Source organism: Urtica dioica, chromosome 11 (genome assembly GCF_054948205.1).
Source record: "Urtica dioica subsp. dioica isolate 48M chromosome 11, U.dioica_male_clone48M_v1_H2, whole genome shotgun sequence".
NCBI lineage: Eukaryota > Viridiplantae > Streptophyta > Magnoliopsida > Rosales > Urticaceae > Urtica > Urtica dioica.
The window spans coordinates 19,558,544-19,573,769 of NC_142766.1; the positions used below are offsets into that span (position 1 = coordinate 19,558,544).

General features: G+C 38.1%; 4 protein-coding genes across 5 annotated transcripts; 3 read left to right on the top strand and 1 right to left on the bottom strand.

Moving 5' to 3' along the window:
- Positions 1-527: 527 nt before the first annotated feature.
- Positions 528-3,818, top strand: LOC149382083 (RING/U-box superfamily protein). Its single transcript, XM_089601045.1, has 8 exons — positions 528-842; positions 1,623-2,138; positions 2,298-2,469; positions 2,537-2,831; positions 2,928-3,000; positions 3,099-3,189; positions 3,273-3,352; positions 3,428-3,818. Exons 1-8 carry the CDS (start codon positions 753-755, stop codon positions 3,581-3,583), a joined length of 1,473 nt encoding a protein of 490 aa, XP_089457171.1. The 5' UTR covers positions 528-752; the 3' UTR covers positions 3,584-3,818.
- Positions 3,819-4,684: 866 nt separating this feature from the next.
- LOC149382084 (DHBP synthase RibB-like alpha/beta domain-containing protein) lies at positions 4,685-6,657 on the top strand. Of its 2 annotated transcripts, none has more exons than XM_089630126.1 (6): positions 4,685-4,848; positions 5,100-5,233; positions 5,333-5,561; positions 5,892-6,067; positions 6,154-6,445; positions 6,543-6,657. In XM_089630126.1, the coding sequence occupies exons 2-6, from the start codon at positions 5,152-5,154 to the stop codon at positions 6,595-6,597; spliced, it is 834 nt and encodes a 277-aa protein (XP_089486252.1). In that variant the 5' UTR covers positions 4,685-4,848; positions 5,100-5,151; the 3' UTR covers positions 6,598-6,657. The 2 variants fall into 2 exon arrangements, with proteins under 2 accessions (XP_089486252.1, XP_089486253.1); XM_089630127.1 differs by having other exon boundaries at positions 4,737-4,848; positions 5,117-5,233.
- An 894-nt stretch (positions 6,658-7,551) lies between these two features.
- HDS (4-hydroxy-3-methylbut-2-enyl diphosphate synthase) lies at positions 7,552-12,201 on the top strand. Its single transcript, XM_089630125.1, has 20 exons — positions 7,552-7,704; positions 8,124-8,373; positions 8,445-8,602; positions 8,713-8,819; positions 8,930-9,030; positions 9,110-9,186; positions 9,265-9,384; positions 9,461-9,691; positions 9,769-9,885; positions 9,991-10,065; positions 10,174-10,251; positions 10,356-10,415; positions 10,501-10,563; positions 10,657-10,801; positions 10,893-11,031; positions 11,133-11,210; positions 11,286-11,445; positions 11,528-11,626; positions 11,699-11,803; positions 11,914-12,201. The coding sequence occupies exons 2-20, from the start codon at positions 8,163-8,165 to the stop codon at positions 12,013-12,015; spliced, it is 2,226 nt and encodes a 741-aa protein (XP_089486251.1). The 5' UTR covers positions 7,552-7,704; positions 8,124-8,162; the 3' UTR covers positions 12,016-12,201.
- A 1,551-nt stretch (positions 12,202-13,752) lies between these two features.
- LOC149382086 (uncharacterized) lies at positions 13,753-14,894 on the bottom strand. The gene has a single exon (XM_089629803.1). The coding sequence runs from the start codon at positions 14,559-14,561 to the stop codon at positions 14,034-14,036; it is 528 nt and encodes a 175-aa protein (XP_089485929.1). The 5' UTR covers positions 14,562-14,894; the 3' UTR covers positions 13,753-14,033.
- Positions 14,895-15,226: the final 332 nt, after the last annotated feature.

The following is a 15,226-nucleotide window of genomic DNA, read 5'->3' on the forward strand; positions in this document are numbered from 1 at the left end:
TATTACAAATATCACATTTTTCGTTTACTTTTTTACAAAAAATAATTTGAACTCGCCAAAATACCCTTAATAGATTAAATATTTATTTACTATTTTATTAAAAAAATCAAAATCTCTCTTTATAAAAAAAATCCTTAACTTTTTATAAAGAAATTTTTTTAATTTAATATTTTTGTATATAAAATAGAAAATAAAAATTATTTGACTAAGGGTATTTTGGGAAATTTAAATTATTTTTTTGTAAAACATAAACGAAAATGGTGATATTTGTAATATAACATTTTTTAAGGGAGATATATGTCATTTATATTAAACTGAAGGGATATGTCTACTATTTCTAAAAATCGAAGGGATAAATCTTGCATTTCGATTAAATACGAGGGATATTCTTGATATTTTTCCTAAATTCCTTATGATCTTTAAAAAAAAACTAATTAGTTATAAATCAATAATTATGGTGAGTCAACAAAGCAAAAACAAAAACCAACAATGGAATAACAATTCTGACACCACTCAATTCATTAGTCCCACCACAACTCCTCTCTTCATTAATATATGCTTCTCTCTCTCTCGACTTTCTTCTTCTTCATCTTCTTCGTATCCAAATAACTAAGAAAAACACGAACTGTCCTTGTCTAAGTCTCTCAGAGAAACTCAAACCTCCCCTTTTTGTTTTCTTTTGATGGTCGGTTTTTGGGGTCTGACTTCGATCTAGTGACGTGTTTGGATTTAGGATCACTGAAAAAAAAAAAATGAAAACTTCCGACGAAAAACACGACGACAATCCTTCTTCTTCGTCCCAAGATACGACGACAATAACATCAACAAACACTCTTTTTAAGGTTCTGATTGTTCACTGTCTTTTCAATTTGCTTTTCCTATCTGTTTGTAATTTAGTTTCTTGACAAATTTGACCTCTGTTTGACTCCTGTTTTTTCCATTTTTAAATCATAAAAAAAAAAACGTCTCATGCTTTGAGAGCTTTCGATGAAGCAAGCGTTTGGGTTTCTTTTTCTCTTACAAATCCTTGTTTTACCATTCGAGTATTTAGTTATTCACATTCTGTTTCATGTGTATAAAGCCCGACTTTCTGTTCTGTGAAGGTTTTGAGTGTATATATATTATGTAGTTCATTTGAGTTTTACTATTTTTAATTACATTATCTCTCGTCATTTCAGCTACTTTAATGTTTTTGTAATCGACACCACTGTCATACACACACATGATGTGTGTGTGTGAGCACATACAGAGTAGTAAAATATTATTATATGATATATGGTTTCGAAAATTCGAAGGGTTGAAATTCGTGAGTTCTTGGAATCAGCGATGACAAGTAAAGCCTGAAAACATTTTGACAGAAAAGAAACCCAACCAGAATGAAAATATATATCTTCAATTTATAATAAATATATATTTTCATGGAGTTATTACGCAGACTGTGCCCTCATCAACCGTTTCTGTATTTAACTTTTGCGATCGAATTTTTTATTCTTCAACTACTCTTATCCTGTATTTTATATTTATCGCTGCAATTTTTTTTTTCCTGGGTCTCCATCACTTTTACAGTCCTGTATTTGGTCGTACAAATTTTAATCACTCCTTTGGTGTTTTTAATTTTTTAGGCCGAAAGTTCGACGATCACGATCGGAGAAGAAATGGAACAATCTCGTCCGTGGAAGCGCCAGAACCTAGTTCTGGAGATTCCGTCAAGGCAACCAGAGGCTTCCTCGCCGGAGTTTGTCGCGATCAAGATGCCTCCACCGCCGACGACGCCGAGTCCGACGCCGAAGCGAGTGAATTTCTTCTTCACCCCCGATTCTTCGGCCGGAAAGGCTCAAGCCTCTCCTGGACCGTCGTCCTCGTCGAGAGGCAAACCCCCGAAGAAATCTCTCTTTCCGAAGCTCAGCTTCAAGAACCGAACTTCCTCGGACGCCGACAAGGCCGAGAGCTCGGCGCTGGAATCCATGGCTTCCGGTTCAGCGGCGCGAGAAAAGCCTTCGATCGTGAGGTCGTTATCGCTCACTAAGCTCTTCACGCCGAGAATTAACAGAACTTCCTCTCTTCCAGTTACTCAGCTTATGGATCCGAATCCAGAAGCAACTCCAACCGAAAGCGTCACCAACACTCCAAGCAGAACCGTAACTAAATTTATTTATTTATTAATTTTTTTTTTCTTTCAGGATAATCATGTATGCGATTGAGCCAAGCCAAAATTAGCTGAATTGAGTCGATTTTTAGGGATTTTTTTTCTTCTGTTGTTTCTAATATTAGGCGTTTCTTGCTGTTTGGTCTATCAGAAAAAACCAAGTCTGACTCGAAATATAGCTCGATCGCTTTCGGTCCCTGCAAATAGCAAAGACAAAAGCATAAAGAGAATGGACTCGTTCTTCCGAGTCATTCCAGCGACTCCGCGGCCTAAAGAATCCGACGCCATAGCAACAGCTTCTTCACCGACCATCATCAATCCCGGTACGCTTGAATTGTTAGACAAGTAAACCTTTACCGATCAGCACTTCAACTGCGATTTTTGTTTCAGAGAGCGAAGTGGCCGACGGTGGAGAAGACATAGCAGAAGAAGAGGCGGTGTGTAGAATCTGCTTTGTCGAGCTCTGCGAAGGAGGAGATACGTTCAAGCTTGAGTGTAGCTGCAAAGGCGAGCTCGCTCTGGCCCACCAAGAGTGTGCCATAAAGTGGTTCAGCATCAAAGGGAACAAGACCTGCGATATCTGCAAGCAAGAAGTTCGTAACCTCTCAGTCACTCTATTGCGAGTCCAAAGCGTCCGCGCTCGCCACAGTAGTCGGACTCACCAAGCCGAGACCGGCGGGTTCAGGCAAGCGAAGATCGATATCGAGATTAATTTGAGCTTAAAGATTACAGTTGAAATGAAATGAAATGAATGAATGGTTTTGATTTGACTTTGTTGCAGGGTGTGGCAAGAAGTTCCGGTGCTCGTCATTGTTAGCATGCTCGCCTACTTTTGCTTTCTCGAGCAGCTTTTGGTAAATGATTTTCTCTCGGTTTCTCTCCGTATGTTGTGTGTTTATCTCTGTGTTTATAATACTTTTTTTTTTTGGTTTGCTTTCTTCTGTGTGGGAAGGTGGGTAAATTGGGCACAGGAGCGATTGCGATCTCTCTTCCGTTTTCGTGTGTACTCGGTCTCCTCTCGTCGATGACAGCTTCGACTATGGGTAAGTATGCTCATCGACTTTTATAATCTTGGATTCACGTGGCCTAACTCGGTTTTATATTTCTTCTTTTCGTTTGTGTGCAGTGAAAAGACGATTTGTTTGGGTTTACGCTTCGGTTCAGTTTGGTCTGGTGGTTGTATTTGCTCATGTATTTTACTCCTTGGTAAGCTCAAGTACTAAAATTTTTAGCTTTTTTTTTTCTTTCTCTTTTCACTTATTGTTTTGTGTGGGCTCTCAGATTCATGTCCAAGCAGTTCTGTGTGTATTGCTGGCAACTTTTGCGGGGCTCGGTGTAGCCATGAGCGGGAGTTCCATTATCATCGAGTTTTTGAGATGGAAGCGGAGATGGCAAGCCTCATCGGTGCAGGCTCAAACTTCTCAACCCATACCATAAGTTGAAATAAATAAATAAAAAACCGTTCTCTGGACCTGTAAATTTCAATTTTTTTTTGTTTTTTAGTTTGTGTTGGCTAGCTTGGTTCTTGTGTGTGTATGGGTGTTTTTTTGTTTTTTTTTTTGTTGAGTTGTGTAATACGGATTGTGCCTGGATTTGGGATATATATTTTTTGTACACCAGTTGTACCGGTAAAATGTTGCCTCTCTCAGGCGTTCAAGAAAGAGGATTAGCATCGAATCTTATATGCTGTGGATGCTTTCAAATTATTGATATGCACGAATTTTTTGTATGAATAAAGGAGTGAACGTAGTTGACAACTTGACATTCATTTACTCGTTTTTCATTTACACACAAATGCCTATTTAATAGGGGTAGACTTTTTTTTTTTTTTTTGGGTCAAACTTTATATTCCTTGTTATTTTCATGCCTTTTTTTTTTATATAAATAAATTTACTAAAATATTCTCATTTTTTTATTTTTATCGTATTTAAATTTTATTTGTGTGTAATTTTTTTCCGGACAATGTGTTATCGTTTGACTCGAGGTATGAGATATGTTTAGAGACTCAGATTTTATGATTTTATGGATATATCATTTATCGCAATGATTTATCGTGGGTTTTCCATAAAAAAAAAAAATCGGTAGATTTTTCATAATAAATAATTATAAAATAAGTTTTCATAATTTTTTATTATTTTATTTAAATATATTTTATTTATATTTATATTTAGAATTACGGTAAATTACGATTTTTATAAAGTTTTTAACTGGTTCGAACCTTTTTTTTTTTAACATCACGGGCAGTAAATTCCGATTTTTATAAATTTCGATTTTGTACGTTTCGTTATCGAGATCTGACAGTAAGCGATATACTACCCCGATAACTCAAACTTTGGTACATAGAGGATAGAGCAATTGATAATTTATTTGATATCTTAATTTCAAATGGAAATTTTAGAAAGTATGTGTGATTAGTACACTTATAATTATACTTATGCGTGGCAAATGTAAAAAAATTCTACAAATATGTGCTCTTTTACACAAATGCCCTTAAAGCACAATTTTTTTAAAACCTCTCGCTCAAACATCAAAACCCACGGTCAAAAGTCTATACGTCTTCTTCTTCTTCTTCTTCTTCGAATCATACCAAACTCTTCCGCCGGCGTCTCACATCGCCGCACGCACAGCCGCATATCCGTACGAGTCCGCAGCCGCAGAGCCACCATCATTTTCTTCGGCGCCGAGAAGAAAAGATATCAAAGGTTAGAGAGCTCATGGTATTTTTTTAGGGTTTTAATCTTTATGGTAAATTGTTTCGTAGTGGTCGTAAACAAAAAAAAGCATGAATTTGCTTGAGGTTTCTATCAGAAACTAGGATCTAGGGTTCTTGGTTTGAAATTACAAAAACTTGTCTTCGTGGGTAAGTAAGACAATTTTTACCCATTTTTATTATTTGTCTTTTAAAGAAAACGACACCTAACTTTTTACTAATTTTTTTTAACTAACGAACTAGTGCATCGGACTTTTAAGACCAAAATCGGCGACGAATATTCAGGGCGTTGACTATGAAGTGTTGTCCGACGAATTTTCCCTCAACGTTCTCGATCCTCAAACCTCGTCCTCTTCGCACTTCACTCATGCTTAAAGGTACCTTCTAATTACACTCACCGCCTTTCTGTTTTCCATTTTTGTTTGGGTTTTCATTTACATGCTACACTGAAGTTCTGAACCACGGACTGTTTTTAGAAATGCCCATGATCGATTTCGTGTCGCTCACGCACAAGCGTTCGATTACGATTGGCAAAACAATGGCTCCGAGTTGCGACAGAAAAGGCGGCGTTTGTGTTGAGGACAGAACTGGTCTGGTTTATCCGGCGTCCATGGATTGCGCTGAGGAAGCTTGTGAGGCTCTCAGAGCTGGAAAGGTCATCGCTGTCCCCACAGACACGCTCTATGGATTAACCTGCGACGCTTGGTACGTTTTGGGTTTTTTTTTTGGGTCATCGCTGCCTTGAAACTGTTTGTGGAAAGTCCCAAGGGAAAACCACGTTGAAAATGTTTGGTATTCTCATAGAGCTTTAAAAGTTCAAGTCTTTAGTCTCTCTTTCAGGGCTTTACAATGAATTAATTTGTAAAACAAAGTTTCTAACTGATTTTTTCTCCTAAAAATTAATGATTTGTGTATGGTATGTGCTTTAATTACTAAGCTTAAGAAAATGAAAAAAAAAGTGGCTTTGTCATTAAATATTGTAATGGTTGGACATTACAGAACCTTGTGATCTGATCTTGCAAAAAAATGTTGCAGTTCCATGGAAGCAGTGAACAGGATATACGAGATTAAGGGCCGTAAACACACGAGCCCACTCGCCATATGCGTCGCTGACGTGGCAGATATAAGCCGCTTCGCCGACACGCACCACTTACCGTGTGGACTACTCGAGTCCCTCCTTCCGGGACCTGTCACCGTCGTCCTCAACCGAGGTACCACCATCTAAATTAATCACATTTTTTTTCCCAAAACAAATAAAAAGTTTACATTTTTTCTTCTTCTTCTTCTTCTTCTTTAGGGGATTTGAGTATTTTGGAAAAGTCGTTGAACCCAGGATTTGAGAGCATAGGAGTCAGAGTTCCCGACAGCGACTTCATAAGGGCGGTCTCTCGAGGGCTCGGAAGCGCATTGGCTCTCACGAGCGCGAATCTGAGTGGTCAACCGAGCAGCGTTGACATCAAGGATTTCGAGAGCCTATGGAAACACTGCGCCTGTGTTTACGATGCCGGAGAGCTTCCCTCGGGGAGAGCCGGGTCAACTATCGTTGACCTCACCGTACAAGGGAAGTACAAGATTATCCGGCCCGGGAGGTGAGTCATGTTTCTCGGGTTTACTTTTCTTACAAGCCAAGCAATACGCATAGTGTAATTTGAATCTTGGGTTTGGCGTTTGATGAATGTTTTGCAGTGCAAATGTAGAGACTGTTGCGATCCTTGAAAGACATTCGTTGGTGGAATCATGAAAGGGGAAGAAAACATACTTCGTGAAGACTCTTTGTTTGTAGATTCGGTTATATATATATATATATATATATATATATATATATATATATATATATATATATATTTTCTAGTAGCATGAGAGGAAATATAGTTTTTATTCTTGTGTGTGGGATTGTGAATTTAATATAAAAGATCAATATAGCCCAAAAACATGTTATTATGATTTATATTTTTTACATTTATAAACATTTTATGTTATAAGGTTTTTCAATTATTAATGAATCCGTCGATGCTGTGTGAAAATTGTTTAAGCTTTTAATTTTTATTTTTAATTTTGGAAACACAATATCTGTACAATAGAGTGTGAGTTGGCGAAAGAGTATGCATTATAAATGGATATGGGATTGAAGAGATAAGCACAGAAGACAATGCAGGCCATTTAATTCTTCCGTGTTTATAAGGTAAAAAAAATAATTGTGAGACATTAATACTTTGACTAATTGGGCATAGATTCATAGTACTTAATAAATAGATATTGTATTTTATCATACAGAGAAGATAACTGGATATTGGGAGTTTTTTTTGAAAACGTGGACGGCACCACGGGAAATATCATACAGAGAAGATAACTGGATATTGGGAGTTGTATTCCAGGAATCGTATTGGGAATATTTCAAAACTCTTCTTTTAGATTCTTCTGTCATTATCAATTCGTGTGTCAAGGGTAGGATATTTTGCAACTTAGTCCTTTCAGTTTTTGAATATTTCAGGAATCACCATAAGTTGTGGATTAAAAAAATGAAAACGTCTTTGTTGATTAACTCTCTCTGTCTGTCTCTCTGTCTGTCTCTCTCTCTCTCTCTCTTCACGGTCTTCACCCACAAAACTGACCACTACATGTGTTAATGTTAAATAAATGGGAAAAAAAAAGTTTTATTTTTCTCTTGAAAATTGGAAATCCTTAATTATTACTTGTAATATAATAACAATAAAAACCAGAGTGACTAGAATTACCAGAACCACCAGTTCTTTCTTTCGTTTCTTCGTTTTCTTCCTCTCCGACTCTTCGAGTTCTTTCTCCGTCGCTTTTGAAGGCGAAACAGTTGACAGAGACTAGATTCTCAAAGGTAGTCACTTGTAATTTCTCTCTTCCTTTTCTCAGCCTTAAGTTCAGACGAGAAAAAAGAGAGTTTAAGTTGAACTAATTAAGGTATAATTCTGGTCACTGGTATAGTTGGTTTCTAGTTGGACCGAAGTACAATTGCGTCGAAACTCGAAAGCTGAGAAGATTAGAGTCCTTTTGTTTTCTTTTTCATATTTTATTACGCAATTATTATTCATTCATATAATGGGTGAGTTGGTGGAGAGAGAGAGCGAGTAGTGGAGTCTGAAAAGACTGAAAACCTTTAATTTTTTTATTAATCCAATTATTTGTTTCAATCAACCAAACAAGGCCTTGTATATTAGCCTCCCTTTTTTCTATATAATTTTGAAGAGGTTGTGAGTCAGTGAATTTCGTACTGAAACTCCGCTGTGTATAATAAAGGTATAATCTCGTCTCTCTCTCTCTCTCTCGGTCGCGGAAATGGCTGCCGGAGCTTTGTCAGCTTCGCTTTCTGGACTGAAAACCAGGGACACTGGTCTGGGTTTCGGAAAGAGCATGGGCTTCGTGAGAGTGTCCGATCTGAGGAGGATCAAGTCCGGCCGAACAAGAGTGGTCTCGGCGGTGAAGAATTCCTCGTCCGGTTCAGACCTTGCCGAGCTTCAACCGGCTTCCGAGGGAAGTCCTTTGCTAGGTATATATTATCTATCTGAATCTATCCCTTACTTCAGTTCGGCGTTTCTGATTCAAAATCGTGTGTTTCAGTTCCGAGGCAAAAGTATTGCGAGTCGCTAAACAAAACAGTGAGGAGAAAAACTCGAACGGTGATGGTCGGAAATGTGGCGCTTGGAAGCGATCATCCGATAAGGATTCAGACGATGACCACCACAGATACCAAGGATGTCACCGGAACAGTTGAACAGGTAACACATAGATGATAATTTATCAGTACAAATGTATCTAAATTATGTTGGTTAAATCTTTTTTTTTTTTTTTTTTAAATTATTGAATTGAGTTTCGATTATATTGGTAGGTGATGAGAATAGCTGATAAAGGAGCAGACATTGTTAGAATAACAGTTCAAGGGAAGAGAGAAGCCGATGCGTGTTTCGAAATCAAGAACTCACTTCTGCAGAAAAAGTAATTAGTTTTTTTTTTTTTTTTTTTTTTTTTATTTGAATTGTTATTGGGATTTTAATGAAGAAAAAAAAAATGTGGTAAATATGTATTACTATCGCTTTATTTTGCAGTTATGATATACCTCTGGTGGCGGATATCCATTTTGCTCCTACTATTGCATTAAGAGTTGCTGATTGTTTTGACAAAATTCGTGTCAACCCAGGAAATTTCGGTAATATTTCTCGTATCCAGTTGCTTTTCTTCAAAGCAGGAGTTGTTTTTCTAACATAACCAGGATTTGTTTGTTGTAGCTGATAGGCGTGCTCAGTTTGAGACGTTAGAGTACACGGATGAAGAATATCAGAAAGAACTTGAGCATATTGAGCAGGTTAATCTAATCCCATCCCTTCTCAAGTTTGTTAATCTTGTGATGATGTTTGTTCTAACTTGCTAATGTCAACGCCAGGTATTCACTCCATTGGTCGAGAAATGTAAAAAGTACGGAAGAGCGATCCGTATCGGGACAAACCACGGTAGTCTTTCGGATCGCATCATGAGCTACTACGGCGACTCTCCTAGAGGAATGGTAAACAATCTTAAATATTATGTATTATCTCTTCTCAAATCCAAAAACTTACATCTCGTCGCTCAAAATGAACTAGGTTGAATCGGCATTTGAGTTTGCGAGGATTTGTCGGAAGTTGGATTTCCACAACTTTGTGTTCTCAATGAAAGCGAGCAACCCGGTTGTGATGGTTCAAGCTTATCGGCTATTAGTAGCTGAAATGTATGTTCAGGGTTGGGATTATCCGCTTCATTTGGGAGTCACTGAAGCCGGAGAAGGTGAAGATGGCCGGATGAAATCTGCTATCGGTATCGGTACCCTCCTCCAGGTAACTTTATTGCTTCTATTTTTTTTTTTGTAATAATAAGTTATATGTTTTGTAATGGTCAAATAGTAATTGTGTAGGATGGTTTGGGCGATACTATAAGGGTTTCGCTTACGGAACCGCCAGAGGAGGAGATTGATCCGTGCACAAGGTTGGCTAACTTAGGCACCAAAGCTGCTCAGCTTCAGCGTGGTGTGGTGGGTTTTATATGACTAGAATGCCTTGTGTAATCAATCCATGCATATATACGTGTGAAAAGAATCTGAATAATATTCTATTTTATCGATTTTTTTTTTAATCAGGCTCCGTTTGAAGAGAAGCACAGGCGCTATTTTGATTTCCAGCGTCGGTCTGGTGATCTTCCTTCTCAAAAGGAGGTTGCTTTTTTTTTTCATCATCTATGATTTGTGTAATTTATTAATTAATCCTTTTATTTTTCTTTTCCTGCGGAGACTTGATGGCTTCTATTTGTTCATTTACTACAGGGTGATGAGGTTGACTACAGAGGTGTGCTGCATCGCGACGGTTCCGTTCTCATGTCTGTCTCGCTCGATCAGCTCAAGGTTTGTATTAATTATTATTCCTTTCAGATATATATGTTTCATCTTTGAAAAATCGACTAATACTATCAGGGTGTGTTATATCATTTACCCCCTTTTTTTTGCAGACGCCTGAGCTCCTGTACAAGTCACTAGCTGCGAAACTTATCGTTGGAATGCCATTTAAAGTGTGTATCAGCTTATAGAGCACATGTATCAGTTTCTTTCTCCAAAAATATTAGTATGTGACCTTTTTTTCTCTAATTGGTTTAGGATCTTGCAACGGTGGACTCAATTTTACTGAGGAAACTCCCACCGGCGGATGACCACGATGCTGTGAGATTCGTTCCAAGATTTCTATTCTACTCTTTTAAGTCCCCACTATTCGTGACATTTTTTTTTTGTATGCGTTATCTTTCAACAAACCAGCGTTTGGCTCTGAAGAGATTGATAGATGTGAGTATGGGTGTCATAACTCCCTTGTCGGAGCAGCTGACAAAACCGTTGCCGAACGCGATGGCTCTGGTCAACTTAAGCGAGCTGTCAAGTGGGGCCCACAAGCTTTTGCCTAACGGTACGCCTCTCGTTGAATGACAAGCTCGTTCCAGAATAAGTTGATGCTGATAATTGATTCACGTGAACCGATCCCTTTTTTCTTTATCAAGGCACACGCTTGGTTGTCTCGTTGCGCGGTGATGAGTCTCGTGAAGAACTCGAGATTCTCAAAGGCGTTGACGCCACTATGATTCTTCATGATCTGCCCTTCGACGAAGATAAAACCAGCAGAGTTCACGCGGCAAGAAGGTAACAATCTAAAATAACATTCGACGAGTCAATTGATTGGAGGTTTACATTTTGATTTGCTTATAACTGACGAAGCATGTTTATCTTGCTGTGTGTTCCAGATTATTTGAGTATCTATCCGAAAACTCCTTGAACTTTCCCGTAATCCACCACATTCACTTCCCGAACGGAATTCATAGGTAGCTCTTGAGATTCAATATTTTCTTGTTTTTTAATACTCCTTGATAATACTGATATATATTTATTTTAATCAGGGATGAGTTGGTGATTGGGGCGGGAAGCAATGCCGGGGCTCTATTAGTCGACGGACTTGGAGACGGTATTCTATTGGAAGCCGAAGATAAGGACTTTGAATTCTTGAGAAACACGTCATTCAATCTGCTACAAGGATGTAGAATGCGAAACACCAAGACAGTACGACCAATTTCTAATCCGGAAATAAATTATCAATTAAAGGTATCACGGCAGAGCATAATTGACAGAGCGTGAATTGCAGGAGTACGTTTCTTGCCCATCATGCGGCAGAACTTTGTTTGATCTCCAAGAAATAAGCGCTGAGATTCGCGACAAGACTTCACACCTGCCCGGTGTATCAGTAAGTATTTAAAAGAAAATAATCTTTTTTAACGTAGTTTAATTTAAACAATCTTATTATTATTCATGGCAGATTGCAATCATGGGTTGCATCGTGAATGGACCTGGAGAAATGGCCGATGCCGATTTCGGTTACGTGGGTGGCGCTCCGGGAAAGATTGACCTCTATGTTGGAAAGGTTCAATTTATCTTATTGCACTCTATAAAATGCTAATTGTGTTTTTAAATCTAATGTAACAATTGGTATCAGTAAAAGAAATATTGACAAAAAGAGTTTAATGTGTACAGACGGTTTTGAAACGTGGAATTGCGATGGAACACGCCACCGATGCCTTGATCCAGCTTATTAAAGACAATGGCCGTTGGGTCGACCCACCCGTTGAAGAATGAGGTGACTATGAGGTTCCAAAATGTAGTAAAAATGAAACAGAAGTTTTTACTATTTACACCAATTATATAGAAAGGTACATGGGCAATGAATAATGGAATTTTATTACAAGGAATTTAGCCGAGTTATTTGAATACTGTCTTCTTTTTTTATTTGATTTTTATATGATCTTCATTCATATGAATAAATCTTATCATTTAAACATTATGCTTTTGGTGACCATTATACGGTATTTGTGTTATAACTTATAACTTTTAATAACTCTTCGTTGACTACGTTAGCACCGAATTCCAATGGAGAAATTTCATTTTCTAGACTCAAAAGTTATGAAAATATCTCAATTAGACCCGCTAGTTAAAAAATATCCAAAATTGGATTTTTGTACCAATTTTGGACGAAAATACCCTTAATTCAAAAATAAACCCTCTATCCATCTCTTTCCATCTCTTTCATTCTCACTCTCATTTTCTCTCCAAACCAAAGAACACCAAATCCGACGTGAGCCCCATTCCGACGCCCAACCACACCAAATCCGACGAGTTCCAACGCCCACCGGAGGTTAATTTTTTTTATTTTTTTTAAGGTTGATTTGAATGAGATTTAGAGGTGAATTTTTTTTTTTTTTTTTTTTTAAACTGGGAATTTCCGATGAAGATCATCGGAATCCATCGGATTCCGACCGAATCCGATGGATTCCGATGGTCTTCATCGGAAATTTCCGATGGATTCCGACGAAGACCATCGGAATCCATCGGATTCGGTCGGAATCCGATGGATTCCGATGATCTTCATCGGAAATTCCCAGTTTAAAAAAAAAAAAAAAAAATCACCTCCAAAGATGGATTCCGACACGTTCCGACGAGTCCCGATGGATTCCGAAACCCTCAAAAACTATGGAATTTTTTTGGTTTGGAGAATTCTAATCCTAGCGCAACTAATTCGAAAGTGACAAGAATTGCGATGAAGATGATTTGAAAATGAGAGAAGAATATGAGTTATTTTGAATTAAGGGTATTTTCGTCCAAAATTGGTACAAAAGTCCAATTTTAGATATTTTTTAACTAGCGGGTCTAATTGAGATATTTCCATAACTTTTGGGTCTAGAAAATGAAATTTCTCTTTTCCAATGCCCATGTGAACTGCAAGTTCTTAAATCTACGCGTGTCATTGGTAAAAGCACAAATGATTGACTTTTTAGTCGGGTTATCACTAGTGGAAATTCAAACTTGACAAATAAATGGCCTTCATAGTGAAAGGTCTTTCTAGATTCTCTATTTGGGATTGGGAAGAGTCGAACTTGAATCTCTCCTGGCCAGAGGAAACTGCAATCGACGTTCAGGTCCAAAGATATTTGTTTTCTAGCTGATCGTATAATTAAACATAGGAATTGGAAATTCAAAATTAAGCTAGTTCTAAATTCTAATTCGTTAAATTTAATACACTTGTAAATTTCATTCATTTCCTCTCCAGGTTTTATTAAAAAAAAAAAAAATAAGTCAACAAGTTAAGCCTAAACTCTCACTTTTACTGATCTTCCTCAAGCAAGAAGTCAGTCTAATATTCTATTCAGTCCAGTGTACTATACAGTATACAAACATACACAACTTAATTAAGCCTAAACTCTCACTTTTACGGATCTTCCTTTGGAATTGCATAATTGGACTGAAGGAAATAAGGATTAAAAAATCGAAGTCCATACCGAAGCGTCATAGTCAAATCAGATCAAGTAAAAACAAAAATCAAGCTAAGCTTTGAATCCAATATTATTCTAGTGTAAAAGTGATGAATACGGACAAGAAATTAAGAACAATCACATATCGCCGAGAAAGAATATTTTCAAGAATCGAATTGAATCATCATACCTCCATATACCTAAGCCAATTGTTTACGACAGATGGCCAGTTGAGACTAGAGATACTAAAAAAAGAAGTATATAAAGAACGAATGAAACAAAGAACTGAAAATTTTCGGTGACCTCAAAAGGAAAACCAAGATCTAGACGACGATCTGACTCGACACTTCAAAGAATCTCTCTCCTTGCTGCGTAGCCGTACTCAGATCGGCGAATGTTGTTTTGGCGCTTCTTGTAGACGATGCCTCCCAATCCTACCAGACAAACCGCTGCGATGACTCCGACAACGATCCCCGCCTTCTTCGCTGAGCTCATTCCGCCGGAAGATTCATCCGCATTGTCTTCGTCGAAGTCAATGTTGCTGTGAGTGACGTCGCTTACGTCGGAAGGACTCGGAGTGGGAGTCGGCGTCGAATCCGGCGAAGCCTCGTCCGTAGGCGGTAATTCCGGCGTCGGAGACGATCCCGGAGCCTGAGGTGGAGGAGATTCAGTCTCCGGCGGTGGAGACGGCGGCGAAGAGCTAGGAGCGTCGGGGACCGCGGGAGGCATAGACGGTGCCGAATCCGGCGATTCCACGTCGGCTTCCGGTGCCGGACCTGGCGGAGAGCTCGCTGGTGGATCGGCGGATGAAGCGAGTCCTAGTAAGGCGACAAGAAGAAACACCGAGAGCCAGAAACCGCTGAATCGCTTTGCCATTGTCGAACTCCAAGAAAGTGAGGGAAAAGAATGCAGATCTGGATTTCTCTCTCAACTTCAGTGTAAGAAAGGTAGTTTTAGAGAGAGAGAGAGAAGGGAGTGAGAATTTGGAAATGGAAGGATCTGAATCTGAGAGAGGTCAGACGATACAAAAGGCGGTTTAAGAAGAAAGAAAAGATTTTGGGAAGCGCGAAAGGCGAGAATGTGAGGCCTAAATTCACGCCAACGAAACCAGAAGAGAGTAATTTGGGTTTAGAATATCTGAGAGAGAAATAAATAAATAAATAAACGAAAGGGTTTGGATTAAATTTGAAGGGAAATGAAACGAAATGCACGCACGTTATTAACTTATTAATAACGACAATTAGTGTGTGTCGTTGCCTTATTGAAGATGATAATGAATGTGCTGATTTGTTGTGCAACTTTTGTTATAAACACGCCTATAACGAGCGAAGAGATTTCATTTTCTTTTTGTTCGGTCTTTTTGTGTCGGTGTAGGAAGTTTCATTGATAATTGTTGAATTTTTCTTCGGAGTTAAGAAAAATATATTGGGATATAAATATTTGATGTTCTTAAGCAAGAGAGTATATATTTGGAGTTGATAAAAATAAACTATGATAATGACATGACAGTTGTTTATAATTATAGGGAGATGTCGCTAACA